A 14,854-nucleotide genomic window follows, 5' to 3' on the forward strand; every position below is an offset into this window, starting at 1 on the left:
GTCTGCTTCGTGCTTACTGCAAGTCAGTAGCAGAGACTTGGGGACATCTTGTGGCTTCATCCAGGTGAACACAGGGCCGTAACCACCATAGACACTGAGGGAGACATGTCCCCCCCCAATATTCATAATAGTGGTCTACTGATATGTTTTTATTTTATTTTATTTTTTTATGTTTGATTATTAAATTATAACATTTGGTTATATACATATCAGTTTTTATATTTACATTTTATATCTGTGAAAACCATACATGAACATAAACTGTATAGTTTTACATATGTATGTCAGAGATTTCTGAATGGGGTTTTATCTTTTATTATTGTTCAGCTGTAACAACAACAGTACTGTCATGATGATTATTGTCGTAGTTTCTGTTAGTAATGATGTAATATATTGCTCACAGAATTGCCCTGCATCTTGTCATCCCTCTTCACATCAACGTCTTGCTAGCGAACACCCCTAAGTAGGCGGGAACTTCATGACTAGAGCTTGACAACAGACCGACCATTCCTCCAATCAAACCCCTCGATACGACACGGCAACCGCCGTGCGTTATGCTGATAGCAGTTTTCGCTCGTGATGACTGAGGATATGTTGTCCGGTAGAGGCCCGTTAACGCCAGATATAGGCGAAACTACTGTTTAACGATGCAAAATAATTCAGGTGACTGGTACACAATTTTCGGTCTGAAATCGTCTAGCTAAAGAACAAAATCCGCAACGCATGTTTATGTGTCGACGTCATATCACGCATTCAAACGCAACCCCACCCGCGCCTCTCAGGTAAGCTTGCGGATATCGGGAGGTATAAAGATGAAACTGACCGGAGGCACGTGTCACAGCATTCTTTGGGAGACTTCAGACGGTCGGTGAGAGGCATGCAGAGTGGAGACAAACATTGCGAGGTACGGGCCTTTGTGTTAGATCTCTGCTATATCTCTCATGCATTGTGTATTTGTTTTTCTTGATGCGCAGACCAGGTAATTACACAATATTACAGAATGTTGTTTCAGAACATACTCCGGTAACAGTATTCTGTGTTTATGTAAAATTTTCATTGAAGTATAAATAAAACAAAATAAGACTTAGGCCTTGCTTTATTTTGCAGGATCTTTGCTGTATTTCCTAAGGCAAACACTGAGTAATAGAGTAGCAGATAACAATAAATTAAAACTGTGAGCTCCTCTGTAAGAAAAATGTTCAACAGACACCAAGGAAAATATAATATAAGTGTTTTGCTATTAGGCCTAAAAGCAAATAAAAGAGTCTAGTCTATATTTATTAATATAGTTTCAGAAAGTCTTTCATACATTTGATCAAGGGCAGCCTGTGTAGCAGCAATATTCTTAAATATACACAAACTAGCATTATGACTTAAAGGGCTAGTTCACCCAAAAATGATAATTCTCTCATTTATTCACCCTCATGCCATCCCAAATGTGTATGACTTTCTTTCTTCAGCAGAACACAAAGATTTTTAGAAGAATATGTCAGCTCTGTTGGTCCGAAATGCACTTAAAGGCATAATGAGGGTGAGTAAATGATAAGAGAATTCTCATTTTTGGGTGAACTATCCCTTTAAGGCCAGGCAGCAGCAGGTGTCTAATTCTAGGAAATGAGGCTAAGAACCAAGATTTATAAGTCACCCAAGGTAACCATCTTATAATGCAATCTTTTTCTGAGACTTGCTGAACAGAACAGCTAAATCCTAAAAAAAAACATGAAAAACAGGCTCAGTATATCAATGTAAAGATTTTGAACAAGAAGAGGGTTTCTTTAACAGCTACTAGCTACTAAAAGTAACTTTTTATTATCATTTAAAAAGAAATTGCAATCTACTCAGGTTTTAATTCAGAGAGTTAATTATATGAACAGCATAGAAATTAATACTATTCACACTGTAAATAAAAAAAGTGAAGAACTTCTTGGATGTTCAATGGACTCATTTAAACGGTTAGTTAATCCTATGTTTCATGTTCAATTCCTCACAGAGTTCACATACATAATTACATAATTTAGCTGGTTACACCACAGAAAAATATCTAGAAACATGGCTTGCACAAATCATTTAAAGAGTGAGCCTTATTTGGGAGAGATCCTTCTTGACTGGACTGAAAATACAAAGCTATTAAAGGGGGAAAAAACTAAAGAAATCAATGTACTGTATTTCCAGACTTGCAGTTACTGATGTGTGCGGGCTTCCTGAAGGTTAACCATGAAAGGGGGAAATTCAAGGTGTGCTTTCTCCCTGGGCTTTGTGGTGGGCAGCTGTACCTTGTATGTCTTCTTGAGACAGGTGTGGTTTGAGGAGAGCTTCACCTGGCAGCATGATGGCAAGAGCAACCTTACTCCACTGGGGCCAGAGCAAAACACCCACAATCTAACCTGGAGAGTGGAAGGATCTGCCCTGATCAACCTCAGGCAGCCTCACCAGTCAGGTGCAGAGCTGCAGTGCCCTCTAGTGCATACTTGATAGACTGTAAAAAGATACACAGTATAAAACATTGTAACATAAGACAGTGGGTATAGTTCTTTCACTTTCAAAGCAATTGTCTGAGGAAGGTTCTTTTTTTCTTTTTTTTTTTTTTTTATTCAAGAAAGGTTTATTAAAAGGTGTAGGGTGAAAACAGGCAAAGTGGGACAACTGGTAAAGTGTAATATTTGAGCTTAATCATCTGTCATAATGTGTATATTCTTCCATAACAAAAAAATAAAATCAACATTAAATCAGTAAAACTGTGAAGCTAGTAAAACGGTGTCCCACTTTACTGTTATTAACCCTACTATAGAGTAACGATGTGTTAAAGTGTTAGTTCACCCAAAAATGAAAATTCTTTACTCACCCTCATGCCATCCCAGATGTGTAGAACCAGTGGCGGTTCTAGTCCTGTGCGAACCCCCCCTTTCAGCACCCTCCGGGCAGATGCCCATGTCACCCATGCCTAAATCCGAGTTGAGATATTCTTCTAAAAATCTTCGTTTGTGTTCTGCAGAAGAAAGAAAGTCATACACATCTGGGATGGCATGAGGATGAGTAAATGATGAGAGAATTTTCATTTTTGGGTGAACTATCCCTATAAAGGCTTAATTCACCCCAAAATGAAAATTTGTCATCATTGACCACATGGCTTGATAGAATTGAAATGCAACCGAATCTAATTTGTTTTGATTATGCAGAAGAGAAGAGCCACATTGCAGATGAGCTATTTAAGAAGGTGCGTATCCTGTGCTGGGTGATGACAGGGCCCAGTAATCTACAGTCAAAGGCTCGGCATGTGAAAGCCACATGGAGCCGTCACTGTAATGTAGTGCTATTCATGAGCTCTGAAGAAGATCGCAGCTTCCCCACAGTGGGTCTTGGCACAGGAGAAGGCCGTGATCAGCTCTACTGGAAAACTATTCGTGCCTTCCACTATGCTCTGAAGAACCACGGCAATGAGGCGGACTGGTTCCTCAAAGCTGACGATGACACGTTTGTTGTTGTGGACAATTTGCGCTGGATCTTGTCAAACTACACGGCAGAGCAGCCCATATACTTTGGCAAGAGGTTCAAGCCGTACACCAAGCAGGGCTACATGAGTGGCGGTGCAGGTTACGTGCTCAGTAAAGAGGCTCTTAGAAGGTTTGTGGAGGGTTTTAGCACTAAAGTGTGCACTCATACCACCTCAGTAGAGGATCTTGCTATGGGTCAGTGTTTGGAGAAAATGGGGGTGTTAGCAGGGGACTCGAGGGACACATTGCACAGAGAAACCTTCCATCCTTTCATTCCTGAGCACCATCTTACAGGCAAGTTCTCCAAGACCTTCTGGTACTGGAACTACTGCTTCTACCCTATTGTAGAGGTAAGTTGTGTACTTAAATTTTTTGAAAGTGAAAGTTTAATATTCATTAAAACATCTTTTGTGCTACGCATAAGAAATAAAATACAAATAATTTTCATTTTAGACTTAACTATGCATTTAAGATATTATTCTTATGTGCTGTGTTAATTCTCTATATTTCACAGCTTCGAGACAAAAAAAAGAGTTGTATTAATTTGGATGTCTGTTCCCAAGCAACATCTACACAGTGAATTAGTTATTATTTTAGTAATGATTTCTCACATAAGTAAAACATGTTTTCTGAAAAACTTTAAGTACTTGAGTCTGTGCCTGAGAGGAGAAAACAATTAAACTGTCAAAAGTAATTTTCCATGAAGATGTAATATTTTGGTATGCATAAAATTCAAAACACGTTTGAGAAATGTATGGGCATTAAAATATATCTAATAATTTTAGTCCTCGTATTTAAAAAATAAATAAATAAAAATAGAACTGAACTAGAAAATCCTTCAGGTGAATGCAAGTGTGACCCATTTGATGGAGAACCTTATTTGTTAATAGTTTTTCTTTCCCGTACAGGATGATGTGATGTTTGACTCGACTAGCAATAAAAAAAATAAAAACAAAAATAAATAAATAAATAAAAAACATGAAGTAATTTTGTCTTGTTGGGACAGTGAATAGGAAAAATGCAATATCTGGGTTTATAAATGAAAAAAAAAAAAAAATGAACTAACGTCATTATCCAGGAATAGAATTTTATATTTTCTTAATGGATCCGGAAAGGCATTGTTCACCCTATGAAAATTCTGCCATTATTTACTCAACCTCGTGTTGTTACAAATCTGTAAGACTGACTTCTGTGGAACGCTAAGGGAGATGTTAGGCAGAATGTTAGCCTCAGTCACTCACATTCATTGTGCAAAAAAAAAAGTCCAGTGAAAGTGGATGGTGACTGAAGGCCCCAGCACACTCACGGTGAAGTGCTGCTTCGTTCTTTTCTCAGAGCCAAAAACAAGTTCGATACAGCTGAGCAACAACATACTGTTTGCGAAGACCCGCCACACTGCTGGGAGAGGCATTTAGAGGTACATTTAAATGTGAGGAAGCTCAAGACTACGTGTAAAACATCAAGTAATATGATTTTTAAATTTGAGATGGGCATTTTTGAGTAATTTTATAGTCGAGTACTCGATTACTCTTAAATTAAAATGCATGTTAAAAATAACACACATGACACGTACGTGAAATTTATATTTTGCTTTATTCAAAAATGTTACCAAGAATGGTTTCAAAATAAGACAACATCAACAAACTATGCTTTTCTTTTGGGGAAAAATGAAGTAATACAAATGGAAAACAAAAAGACTTATAAATGACAGCAAACTGTTCTCTCACCCGGAGCTTACACAGAAACTAATTCTGATGGCATAAGGGTAATTATGCACATATGTAAACTATGAGTCTACATTAAGGCTTTCACATTTTTATAATTTCACATGTTATTATTCAGAAAAACAAGTGGTAAAAGTTGGCTATAAATGCACTCCATTGATGTTCAGATATTTAATTCACATACACACATACTGGTCTAATAAGCTTCCGAGTTACTCATATTTTTTCCACCATAAAAGCAGATCATCATCCGTTTTTTTTTTTTTCCAGGACTCCAACAAGATATACCAAATACCAATAGAGTACAATTCAATAAGAATCAAAATATGAATAGTATTGCTACACTTGGCTTAGCTTTATAAAAGCACAGACGCCATCATATCATCTTCTCTCAGCGCCCCCCAGTGGACTTATTTGTTACTGTGAGATTTGGTGAGAGATTCAGAGGGAAAATACAGTGTAATTCAGCGCTGCTCACGGCAGGCAAATGCGTTAAGGAAAATTAATTTGCGATATTCGAGTAATGTCTTTAATACTCATAGCTGGTGCAGAATGAGTATTCGGATACTAGATTAATAATAATAATAATAATAATAATAATAATAAAAAAAGGGCATGACATGTTTTTGGAAAAATGTCTCTATGTGAACATCCAGATAGATATAGATATATTTGCACCAGTTCGCTAATAACTGTACACGATGTTGTATTCATGTTGACTGATTTTAACTGACTGAACGGTAATTAGCTGTCGGCCTCTAAGTAGGTGGAGCTCCAGGTCACACCTACAGATGACGTGGACCAATGGCAGTAAGGTGTTTAGCAGCCAGTAAGAAGTTTTCCTGAAAGTTTTCCCTAGCGAGCTGTTATGAACCACCGAAACGACCTCAAAAACACCTTTTTGGCCAGATTTTGTTCTAAACATCACACCCATTTCGTAGGAAGTGTGCAGGGGCCTTGAGGCTAGCATTCTGCCTAACATCTCCTTTTGTGTTCCACAGAAGAAAGTCATTTAAGTTTTGAATACATGTGGGTGAGTGAATAATCACAGAATTCTCATTTTTGGGTGAACTTTTCCTTTAAGCTATTCATGGACAACTGTAGCAGCTCTAGCCTCTTTTGTTTAACTTTTGCTGTTGCATTACTGCTGCAGTGCTTATTTGATGTGGTTGTGATGTGTAGAACTATTTTATCATTATTTCATGTTTATAACTCCCGAGTGCTTGAATATGCTCTAGAAATTCACTGGATTGAATCACACACCATTCTTGTTCTTTTATATCTGATTTGTATTTCCCTACAGGGCCCACAATGCTGCTCTGACCTAGCAGTGTCTTTCCACTACATAGACCCTGTGCTAATGTATACTCTTGAGTACTACACTTACCGTCTGAGGCCCTATGGCTACCAACACCGCTACCAGCCTTCAGTGCCTGCTATACTGTCTCAGACTGTGAAGCCCACCAAAGAAGTTCAGAGATTAGAGGAGCATGTCAATGAAAAGTCAATTTCAGGAAACACCATGAAGCCCAGAGCTGATGCAGAGAAGACTAGTGAAACAGACAAAGTCTCAAATGCTACCCTGGAGAGAAAAGCAACTGACAACAATACAGCATCAACACTACAAAGCCAACAATAGCCTCAAGGTGCGAATATGATTGTGTTTTAATGTGAATCAAAAGAAAATCTTCAGTGTGATGGTATACAAATTATTGTTAATCCAAAATGGGAGCATCGTAGAGCAAAATACAGGACTCAAATATGTGAACGGTGAATTTGTGTTGCATTAACATTTGTCCAGATTGTGTGATGGGGCACGATGGGGTGATGTAGTGTAGTGTTTGCAAATCTGGGGTGATAACCAAAAGGTTGTAGGTTCGATCCCCACAATGGACAATCCATGAGCTATTGTCATTGTTGCCCTTGAGCAAGTCATTTAACCCCAGGTTTCTCCAGAGATTATCCCTGTAATAATGTTCCATAAATTGGTTTGAATATCAGTCTCTTAAATGGCTATGTTTTTTGTTTTATGGTCTGTTTGAATAAATGGTTTGCTGCCTTGTTTTAGGTGTGGGAGCACATCTTATAGATGGCCCGAGGACATAAAAGGCTGGAATAGGAGAGCATTACAACAAGGACACACTGAACAATCTCGTTTGAAATCAGAATGCTGTGTGTGAAAGTGAAAAGCTGAGTTTTATATGGTCATTCTTATAGGTTCCTTTTTTCCCTTTTCTTTTTGACAGAAGATCAGCTCATATCCTAATGTGAATTCTTAAAATGTTGAAATGCCTGTTTGATGTCAGTTTTGTCCTTGGAGTGGGCAGTGAACTAGGCAAACACCTATTTACTTCGAAAGCCCCCCTGCATTTTTATGGAATCTTCAGATGGACTTTGATGTGGTACTGTCTGTGTAGGCTGTTACATTAATGAACTGTTACCTTAAGGAAGAACAGTATGGTTGGGCCATACCATGGTTTAGTGATCTACTGAAAAGTAGTTATAGACCATTTTCACGCTAGCGCCATCTTTGATTTTTAATGGGAATGACAATGAGGCTGTGAGGGATAGACTCACAGGCTCTTCAATGGGCTGTACTGCAGTTTCAAGTGTTTTTGGATCGTTTCACAGACAAAAAATGATAAAAATATCCATCCCAGAACATTCAGTATACAAAGAACTCCAGACAACATGAGTTGTGGAAAGTCAGATGTGATCCAAGATCTTTATACAGCTTTATACCGTTCATGCCATTGAAGAGACGGTAAGTCTATCCCTCACAGCCTCGTTGTCATTTCCATTAAAAATCAAAGATGGTTCTACTGTGAATAAGGAATGAGGCATTATGGTAAATTAAATGCATAAACTTTAAGTATTAAGCCTGCCAGATTTAGAGACAGATTCATGGCTCCTTTATTATGTTTATAGTTCCAGTGAGCTTCTTTTTCAGAAAAACAAACTGCTGTTTTAATCACCTTTGGTGATTTCTGAATTTTGCACTTTTTGTTTAATTGACAGTTCCTATGAAAATACCATCTGTTATGTAATATTGCTAATGATGTTAATGAAACAAGATATTAAATGTTTATCGGTTCTTGCCACTTTAGTTTTTCTAAGATAGTTCAACTACATGTGGTGTGCAATTGGACATTGTTGAATTTTTGGAATGTTTTTTTTTTTTTTTTTTGAGGGATACAGGGAAATTAAGTTGACTCCAGAGGTTGCATGGTAAGATTTCACAGTCACTAACTTTTATTTCATGACATAATTATGATATGATGAATATACTTCTACTCTCTTATTGTGCTGCTGTTTTGAATTATGAAGTAATAAAGCATTGTGAGATTAGATATTATTTTTATTTACAAAAATCATGTTTTATACATAAGACAGCAAAAATTACTTTTAAATAAATATATTGAAATGCAGGAAAACTGGAGATTTTAAATCTGCTTATGTACAGTAGTGGCCAAAAATATTGGCACCCTTGGTAAATATGAGCAAAGAATGCTGTGAAAAGAAATCTGCATTGTTTATCCTTTTGATCTTTCACTCAAAAAATTCACAAAAATCTAACAATTGAAAAAGGGAAAATATCTCTTTATTAAATAAATATTTTTCTCCAAAACATGTTGGCCACAATTATTGACACCCCTAGAAATTCTTATGAGTAAAATATATCGAAAGTATATTTCCATTCATGTTTTTAATTTTTTAGTGCACCTGGGTTACTAGGAACATGAAATTTTTCAGCCATGACTTCCTGTTTCACAGAGGTATAAATATGAGGGAACACACAAGCCAAATTCCCTTAATCATCAGTCACAGTGGGTTAGACTAAAGAATGTAGTTCTGATGTGTGGCAAAAGGTTGTTGAGCTTCGCAGAATGGGAAGTGGCTATAAGAAATTAGCCAAACCATTGAAAATGCCCATTTCCACCATCAGGGCAATAATTAAGAAGTTCCAAACAACTGGAGATGTAAAGAATCGACCTGGAAGAGGACAGGTCTCCAAGCACAGTGAGGAGGATGGTTCAAGTGGCCAAAGAATCTACAAGGATCACAGCTGGAGAACTGCAGAAATTAGTTGGGTCTTGGGGTCAGAAAGTCTTAAAAAAATATCAGACATCACCTACATCACCACAAGTTGTTTGGAAGGGTTTCAAGAAAAAAGCCTCCGCTCTCATCCAACAACAAACTCAAGCGTCTTCAGTTTGCCAGACACTACTGGAACTTCAAATGGGACCGGATTCTATGCTCAGATGAAACAAAAAAAGCTTTTTGGCATCAAACACCAGAGATAGGTTTGGCACACACAGATGAAGTACCCAATGCCCATGGTTAAACGGAGTGGTGGTGGTGTAGTGGACTAAAGCACTGAACTGGCAAGCGGAAGGTTGTTGGTTCAGTCCCCACAGCCACCACCATTGTGTCCTTGAGCAAGACACTTAACTCCAGGTTGCTCCAGGGGGATTGTTCCTGTAATCATGGCACTGTAAGTTGCTTTGGATAAAGGCGTCAGCCAGATGCATAAATGTGAATGTGGTGCTGGACCTTTAATGTTCCTGGACATCTTGTTCAGGATGACTCTATCTTTGACTCTATCAAATACCAACAAATCAAAACCTGGCTCCCTATGCCAGAAAGCTTAAAATGGACCCTGGTTAGATCTTCCAGCAGGACAATGATCCAAAACAAACATCAAAATCAACACAAAAATGGTTCACTGACCACAAAATCAAGGTTCTGCCATGGCCATCCCAGTCCCCTGACCTGAACCCCATAGAAAATTTTTGGGGTGAACTGAACACCAACACCAACATGGATCTCTGAATTTGAAGGATCTGTAGAGATTCTGTATGGACGAATGGTCTCAGATCCTTTGCCATGTGTTCTCCAACCTCATTAGGCATTATAATAGAAGACTCAGAGCTGTTATCTTGGTAAAGGGAGGTTGCAAAAAGTATTGAATAAAAGGGTGCCAATAATTATGGCCAATGCATTTTGGAGAAACTTTTATTTATTTAATATGAGATATTTCCCATTTCAATTGTTTTACTTCAATTAAAGGTAAGATTTTTGTGATTTGTTTTAATGAAAGATCAAAAGGATAAACAATGCAGATTTTTTTTTTTTTCAAAGCCTTTTTTTGCTCATATTTACCAAGGGTGCCAATAGTTTTGGCCACCACTGTACAATCAAGGTAAAGGTTTAAATTGCAGTACAATGAAACAAACCACACCATAGGAAATCGTGTTTATTTGATTATTTTATATAAATATTTACTTTCGCTCTATCGATTTTGTAAAATAAATATAACTTCTTGTTTTTGCCCCAAAGAAATGTCTTGAAAAAAAGCTGTCACGACAGGGTGGTGCAGACGATTAACTAGATATGAATATGAAATTCCTTTGCCTATAACCCACGACGAAATCTGCAACAAAACAAAAAATAAAGTAAATATTTATACTGACAGGAGGATGAGTAATTTGAGAATAACAGGCAGTCATGTGGGCACAAATGCTGCGGAGTTAAGAAGAGAATGTGCACAATGTCCTGAAGGTGGCAGTACAGGCTTTCTAATGTAGAGCTTGCCTCAGTTTGCACTTGTTGAAGAAGATGCCCCCATTTGGTTCTGGATACTCTTTCCTCCACGGACGCCCAGTATCTGACAACACAAATACAGTAAGTCCAGAGATTATTTAGCAGAGATGGGCCACTTCTATTTAAATTAATGAGAGAAATTGGAACGCTCAACGAAAGAGCTCTGGGCTGTAGAAAGGAAGTCCCGCCTTACAGTAAAAGAGCCAATCACCTTTTAGATACAGACATCGCCTGTCAATCAACTCTAGAATGCGCATGCGCATTAGCTATACAAACCGTGGAAAATCGCGTTTTTTTAGCATAATATGAGCTAAAGAATCACATTGTATGATACCAATATTGTCACATTTTATTGACTATTTTAAATATGTTCTTTGATCGTAATCTTGACCAACCGTTTTTGAGATTTCGGTCTTTTCCCATTCAAGTGGATATGAACTGCACTGGCATGACTGGAAATAGCCTCCTGAGAGCGTTCCAAAGATGGACTGACTTGCTAGAAAGACTTTGGTAAGTCTGAGAAAACACTCGACAAATATTCCGACAGTTTATTTAAAAGAATGTTCCGGCTTCAAAACAATTTAAACTCAACAGCATGAAATAATGTTTAATACGACAAAACTAATTTAAACTCGTTCCTCTTTGAAATACTTTAAAGTGCACCGTTTCAAAGGTACAACTGCAAGACAAAAATTATACGCGTTAGCACAATTTTAGTGTGATAAAATCATTTTACATCATTTTACCAGATTACGTGGTTTACTGCGCAGCGTTACGTTGTCATGACAACGAAGTTATAGTATTGTATATAACTTTACACAGATAAGATTAATAAGTAATTTTATCACACTGAAAATCATGTCAACACATATAATGTTTACTTTTGAAGTATTGTGTATTTTAACATTTATGGTCTGGCCTTATTCATTTCATTGAAGTGCTTTACTTTAACCGCTATTTTTGCTTGTTTATATATAAGGTACGATTCAAATTATTATTGTTATTGTGGTATGCTAATCAACATTATGCCACAAATGCTGTCGATTGGATTAATGTTGGGCTACTTTATATTTGCAGTTATTAATGTACATAAAAAAATGAGAATTTAACGACCGTAAAAATGTCTTTCACAAATGTCAGTGAGTTGAAGAGTAATATATTACCAGAGTCAGAGCTCCGTCGACCCATGAGCCCAACAAAGATGTCATGCATTTCCCCTGAAAGGAAAAACAGAGAGCATAATACAATTCCTTTTTTTGTTTTTATTTTATTTTATATATATAAATATATATAAAAATTATATATTTGGAAGTAAATACAAGGAACAGACACCCAATATATCTTACTTTTACGTTGCGGTGGTATACCATCATCTGTGTCTGGGGAAAAAGAAATTCGTACAAATGTAATATTTGAAACACATCTCAGGAGGAAAATGTAGCTAAACCGATAAAAAAAAAAAAAAAAAAAAACTCAGTCTCTTCACTTACCGGCGTTTCTGCGTCCCATTAATCCAACAAAACTGTCATAATCTATATCATTATATCTTCTCAGCAAGTTATGAGCCGACACCCGAAATTTTGGACTCTCCTGTGTGTAAATTATAACAATCAGGCTATATCATAAGAACGTTTTGCAAACTTTTGGTTTTACAAAGACAGGCAATTCTATAGATATTGTCACTTACGTTTGAAACTGATCTTTGCAACTCTGGCTGCTGACAACTGGATTCAATCCATCGGGTTTCCAGCACCAAAACCAAGAAGAGTATCACTAATCCACGGTACATCTCTACAGGTTGGTCTGAGGAAAAATTTTTGCATTAACACTTGTTTGTTTTAACCACGTTTACGACTCCTGCATAGAGAAAAGGCGTAGATTTGGCTTGAACATTGGGGGTATAAATCATCATGGTTATAAATCATGGTATAAATAATGGGGGTGTTGTACTTGCTTGTTTTGATTTTTTGGGGGGGTTACCTGCCTCCATCCCCCCTGGAATCTACGCCCCTGACATAGAGGATCATTAAATACACAATTATCTGCCAATTCAAGTGAGTAAAATGAGCACATGGCAAATTTAAATCTCACTTTTTTTTTTTTTTTTTTTTTTTTTAAGCTTGAAGTTCCCATTTTTCCCTAAATGTTAAAAGCTAAAGAAGTGGGCATCACAAATGCTAAAGCTATTTACAACATTTCAAAGCATGCATTTGTTTTGTGCATTTAGAATTACATAAAAATGAGAGCTTTTCATTGCATGTGCTGTTTTTAAATGATGAACCATGAAGTGTGCCATCTCCAGTCATTCTTGGCTAGAGAGGACATTAGGACAATTTATGATTGCCTTGTCTAATATCACTCAGAAGTATTCAATATAACTTATCACAACACAGTAAGAGGAGAAAAGCCTTTTGACGGATATAGGAATGGATAAAAAAAAACACACACATATCAAAAACAATAATTCAAAACTGCATTTTCAGATATGTACAACATTTACAGGTATTGCACTTACCTGAGCTGAGGATAGTGCTCTGTAGAAACAGGTGAGAAGCACTGCTGAATTACAGTGTATGGTTGAGGAGTTAAATCCTTTTGTTATGTACTATCGGAGAAGAGAATCAGAGACAGGGATTTTCTCCTGTCTGATTGTTAAATGATAGCTACATGTGCGTAAGTCCAATCAGATGTCGCAGTGTAGGTGTGGTTTAAGGGTTTGTAGTCTGCATCATTGATGACCATGCAATCGAGATCCTGACATCAGAGGTGTGAGGCATTCCTTAAAAGGACAAAATCATAGCCCCATTTGTCAAACCTCATATCATCACTTATTCACATTTCTAATTCTTGAAACTTTATATAACCTTTATCTGTAACTTTGCAAATATTTTTCAAGTACTAGGCTATGTTGGAGATCGGATCTTAAAAACGTGTTGGCCATACTTATCAGATAACATACTTGCGTGAGAGCGTATCCAAATGTCATATTTGTTGACTCATTAAGATTATGTTGATATCTATCTGAATGCTTATTCTGTCTGCTAAGTAGGGCCTTATTGTCATATTTTCCTCATGACTGCCTAATTGGTATTACTGGCAGGAATATAATCTCTCAAGGAAGCAATTACACAGATGGAACAGCGAATGATTAGAACGGTGTCTCGCAGACTCAATGGACATTTTGAGGGGGCATCTAACTGGCCTGGCGACATGCAGGGTTGATTAGTGGGAACATCCATTAGTTGCTGCCCACACTCAGTATGCTGCATGAAAAGGGCAGCTGTGCTTAGAAGTTAATGTTGGAGAACAGGTTTGGTCCGTTCATCAGCAGAAACCAATGATAGCAACCACCCAGGCAGCACTAACCAGATTCCACATCAACGTATTAAAATCTATGACACACCATAATCATCATCATTGTTATCATTCTCGACATTGTTGTCATCTTGATTGGTTTTGTCACCACGACTGTGGTCTCTGACGTTATCTGGAGAATGAACAACTTTGAATGAAATGGATCCTTTTCTCAGAGCGTGATGATGCATTTCTGTCTTAATTTAGTTAATTTAGTTAATTACGTCTTAACCAAACTTTTTTATATTTCAATTTTTTTTAAATGTTTAATGTAAATCTGTAACATTATTCTTTGTGTTGTATTGCGACATGATCACATGGGAAGTCGGCATGTTGTTTCCGAGAGTTCCGGTACCCTAGGATCAGCCGCATTATGCAGACTCACCGATTAGCGCCATCTCCTATTAGACATTTTTGCATCAGCTCCAGTGTGCTTACCTTCACCTGTTGCTTGACTGGAAGTGTGATGCCTTAGCAGCGTGGAAGACCCTTGTTCGGATCCCATGTTGAAACTAGAAAGTAATCGGGTTTGCATTCAGTGACTAGTGCAATTCGGAGTTTGCATATTTCACTCTAATATTACATCTTTACTCCCCTGATGGTTAGGTTTAGGTTTGGGTTGGGGGGTACAATTACTAAAATTGCATTCCTCCTCACTGTATTACAGCCTTTACAGCTGAA

The 14,854-nt window shown here is 37.4% G+C and overlaps 2 protein-coding genes across 3 annotated transcripts; one reads left to right on the top strand and one right to left on the bottom strand.

The window, feature by feature from the left end:
- Positions 1-530: 530 nt before the first annotated feature.
- c1galt1la (core 1 synthase, glycoprotein-N-acetylgalactosamine 3-beta-galactosyltransferase 1, like a) lies at positions 531-10,253 on the top strand. The gene is made up of 5 exons (XM_051660345.1): positions 531-904; positions 2,173-2,437; positions 3,177-3,841; positions 6,519-6,861; positions 7,284-10,253. The coding sequence occupies exons 2-4, from the start codon at positions 2,215-2,217 to the stop codon at positions 6,852-6,854; spliced, it is 1,224 nt and encodes a 407-aa protein (XP_051516305.1). The 5' UTR covers positions 531-904; positions 2,173-2,214; the 3' UTR covers positions 6,855-6,861; positions 7,284-10,253.
- A 97-nt stretch (positions 10,254-10,350) lies between these two features.
- LOC127419181 (tachykinin-3-like) lies at positions 10,351-13,476 on the bottom strand. 2 transcript variants are annotated; one of them, XM_051660369.1, is made up of 7 exons: positions 13,335-13,476; positions 12,507-12,622; positions 12,310-12,409; positions 12,166-12,192; positions 11,983-12,036; positions 10,811-10,883; positions 10,351-10,649 (listed from the first exon to the last, which is right to left on the bottom strand). In XM_051660369.1, exons 2-7 carry the CDS (start codon positions 12,606-12,608, stop codon positions 10,631-10,633), a joined length of 375 nt encoding a protein of 124 aa, XP_051516329.1. In that variant the 5' UTR covers positions 12,609-12,622; positions 13,335-13,476; the 3' UTR covers positions 10,351-10,630. The 2 variants fall into 2 exon arrangements, with proteins under 2 accessions (XP_051516329.1, XP_051516328.1); XM_051660368.1 differs by having other exon boundaries at positions 10,364-10,649; positions 12,166-12,198.
- Between the last annotated feature and the right edge of the window lie 1,378 nt (positions 13,477-14,854).

This window comes from Myxocyprinus asiaticus, chromosome 28 (genome assembly GCF_019703515.2).
Source record: "Myxocyprinus asiaticus isolate MX2 ecotype Aquarium Trade chromosome 28, UBuf_Myxa_2, whole genome shotgun sequence".
NCBI classification, from domain to species: domain Eukaryota; kingdom Metazoa; phylum Chordata; class Actinopteri; order Cypriniformes; family Catostomidae; genus Myxocyprinus; species Myxocyprinus asiaticus.

What these genes read in the sequence shown, in the direction of transcription:
- c1galt1la (XM_051660345.1), top strand. Translation starts at nt 2,215, where the DNA reads ATGAAAGGGGGAAATTCAAGGTGTGCTTTCTCCCTGGGCTTTGTGGTG. An exon ending in CAGGCAGCCTCACCAGTCAG is followed by an intron (nt 2,438 to 3,176) that starts GTGCAGAGCTGC and finishes TTGATTATGCAG; the next exon opens with AAGAGAAGAGCCACATTGCA. An exon ending in GCTTCTACCCTATTGTAGAG is followed by an intron (nt 3,842 to 6,518) that starts GTAAGTTGTGTA and finishes ATTTCCCTACAG; the next exon opens with GGCCCACAATGCTGCTCTGA.
- LOC127419181 (XM_051660368.1), bottom strand. Translation starts at nt 12,608, where the DNA reads ATGTACCGTGGATTAGTGATACTCTTCTTGGTTTTGGTGCTGGAAACC. An exon ending in TGCAAAGATCAGTTTCAAAC is followed by an intron (nt 12,410 to 12,506) that starts GTAAGTGACAAT and finishes ATTTACACACAG; the next exon opens with GAGAGTCCAAAATTTCGGGT. An exon ending in TCGACGGAGCTCTGACTCTG is followed by an intron (nt 10,884 to 11,982) that starts GTAATATATTAC and finishes TTGTGTTGTCAG; the next exon opens with ATACTGGGCGTCCGTGGAGG.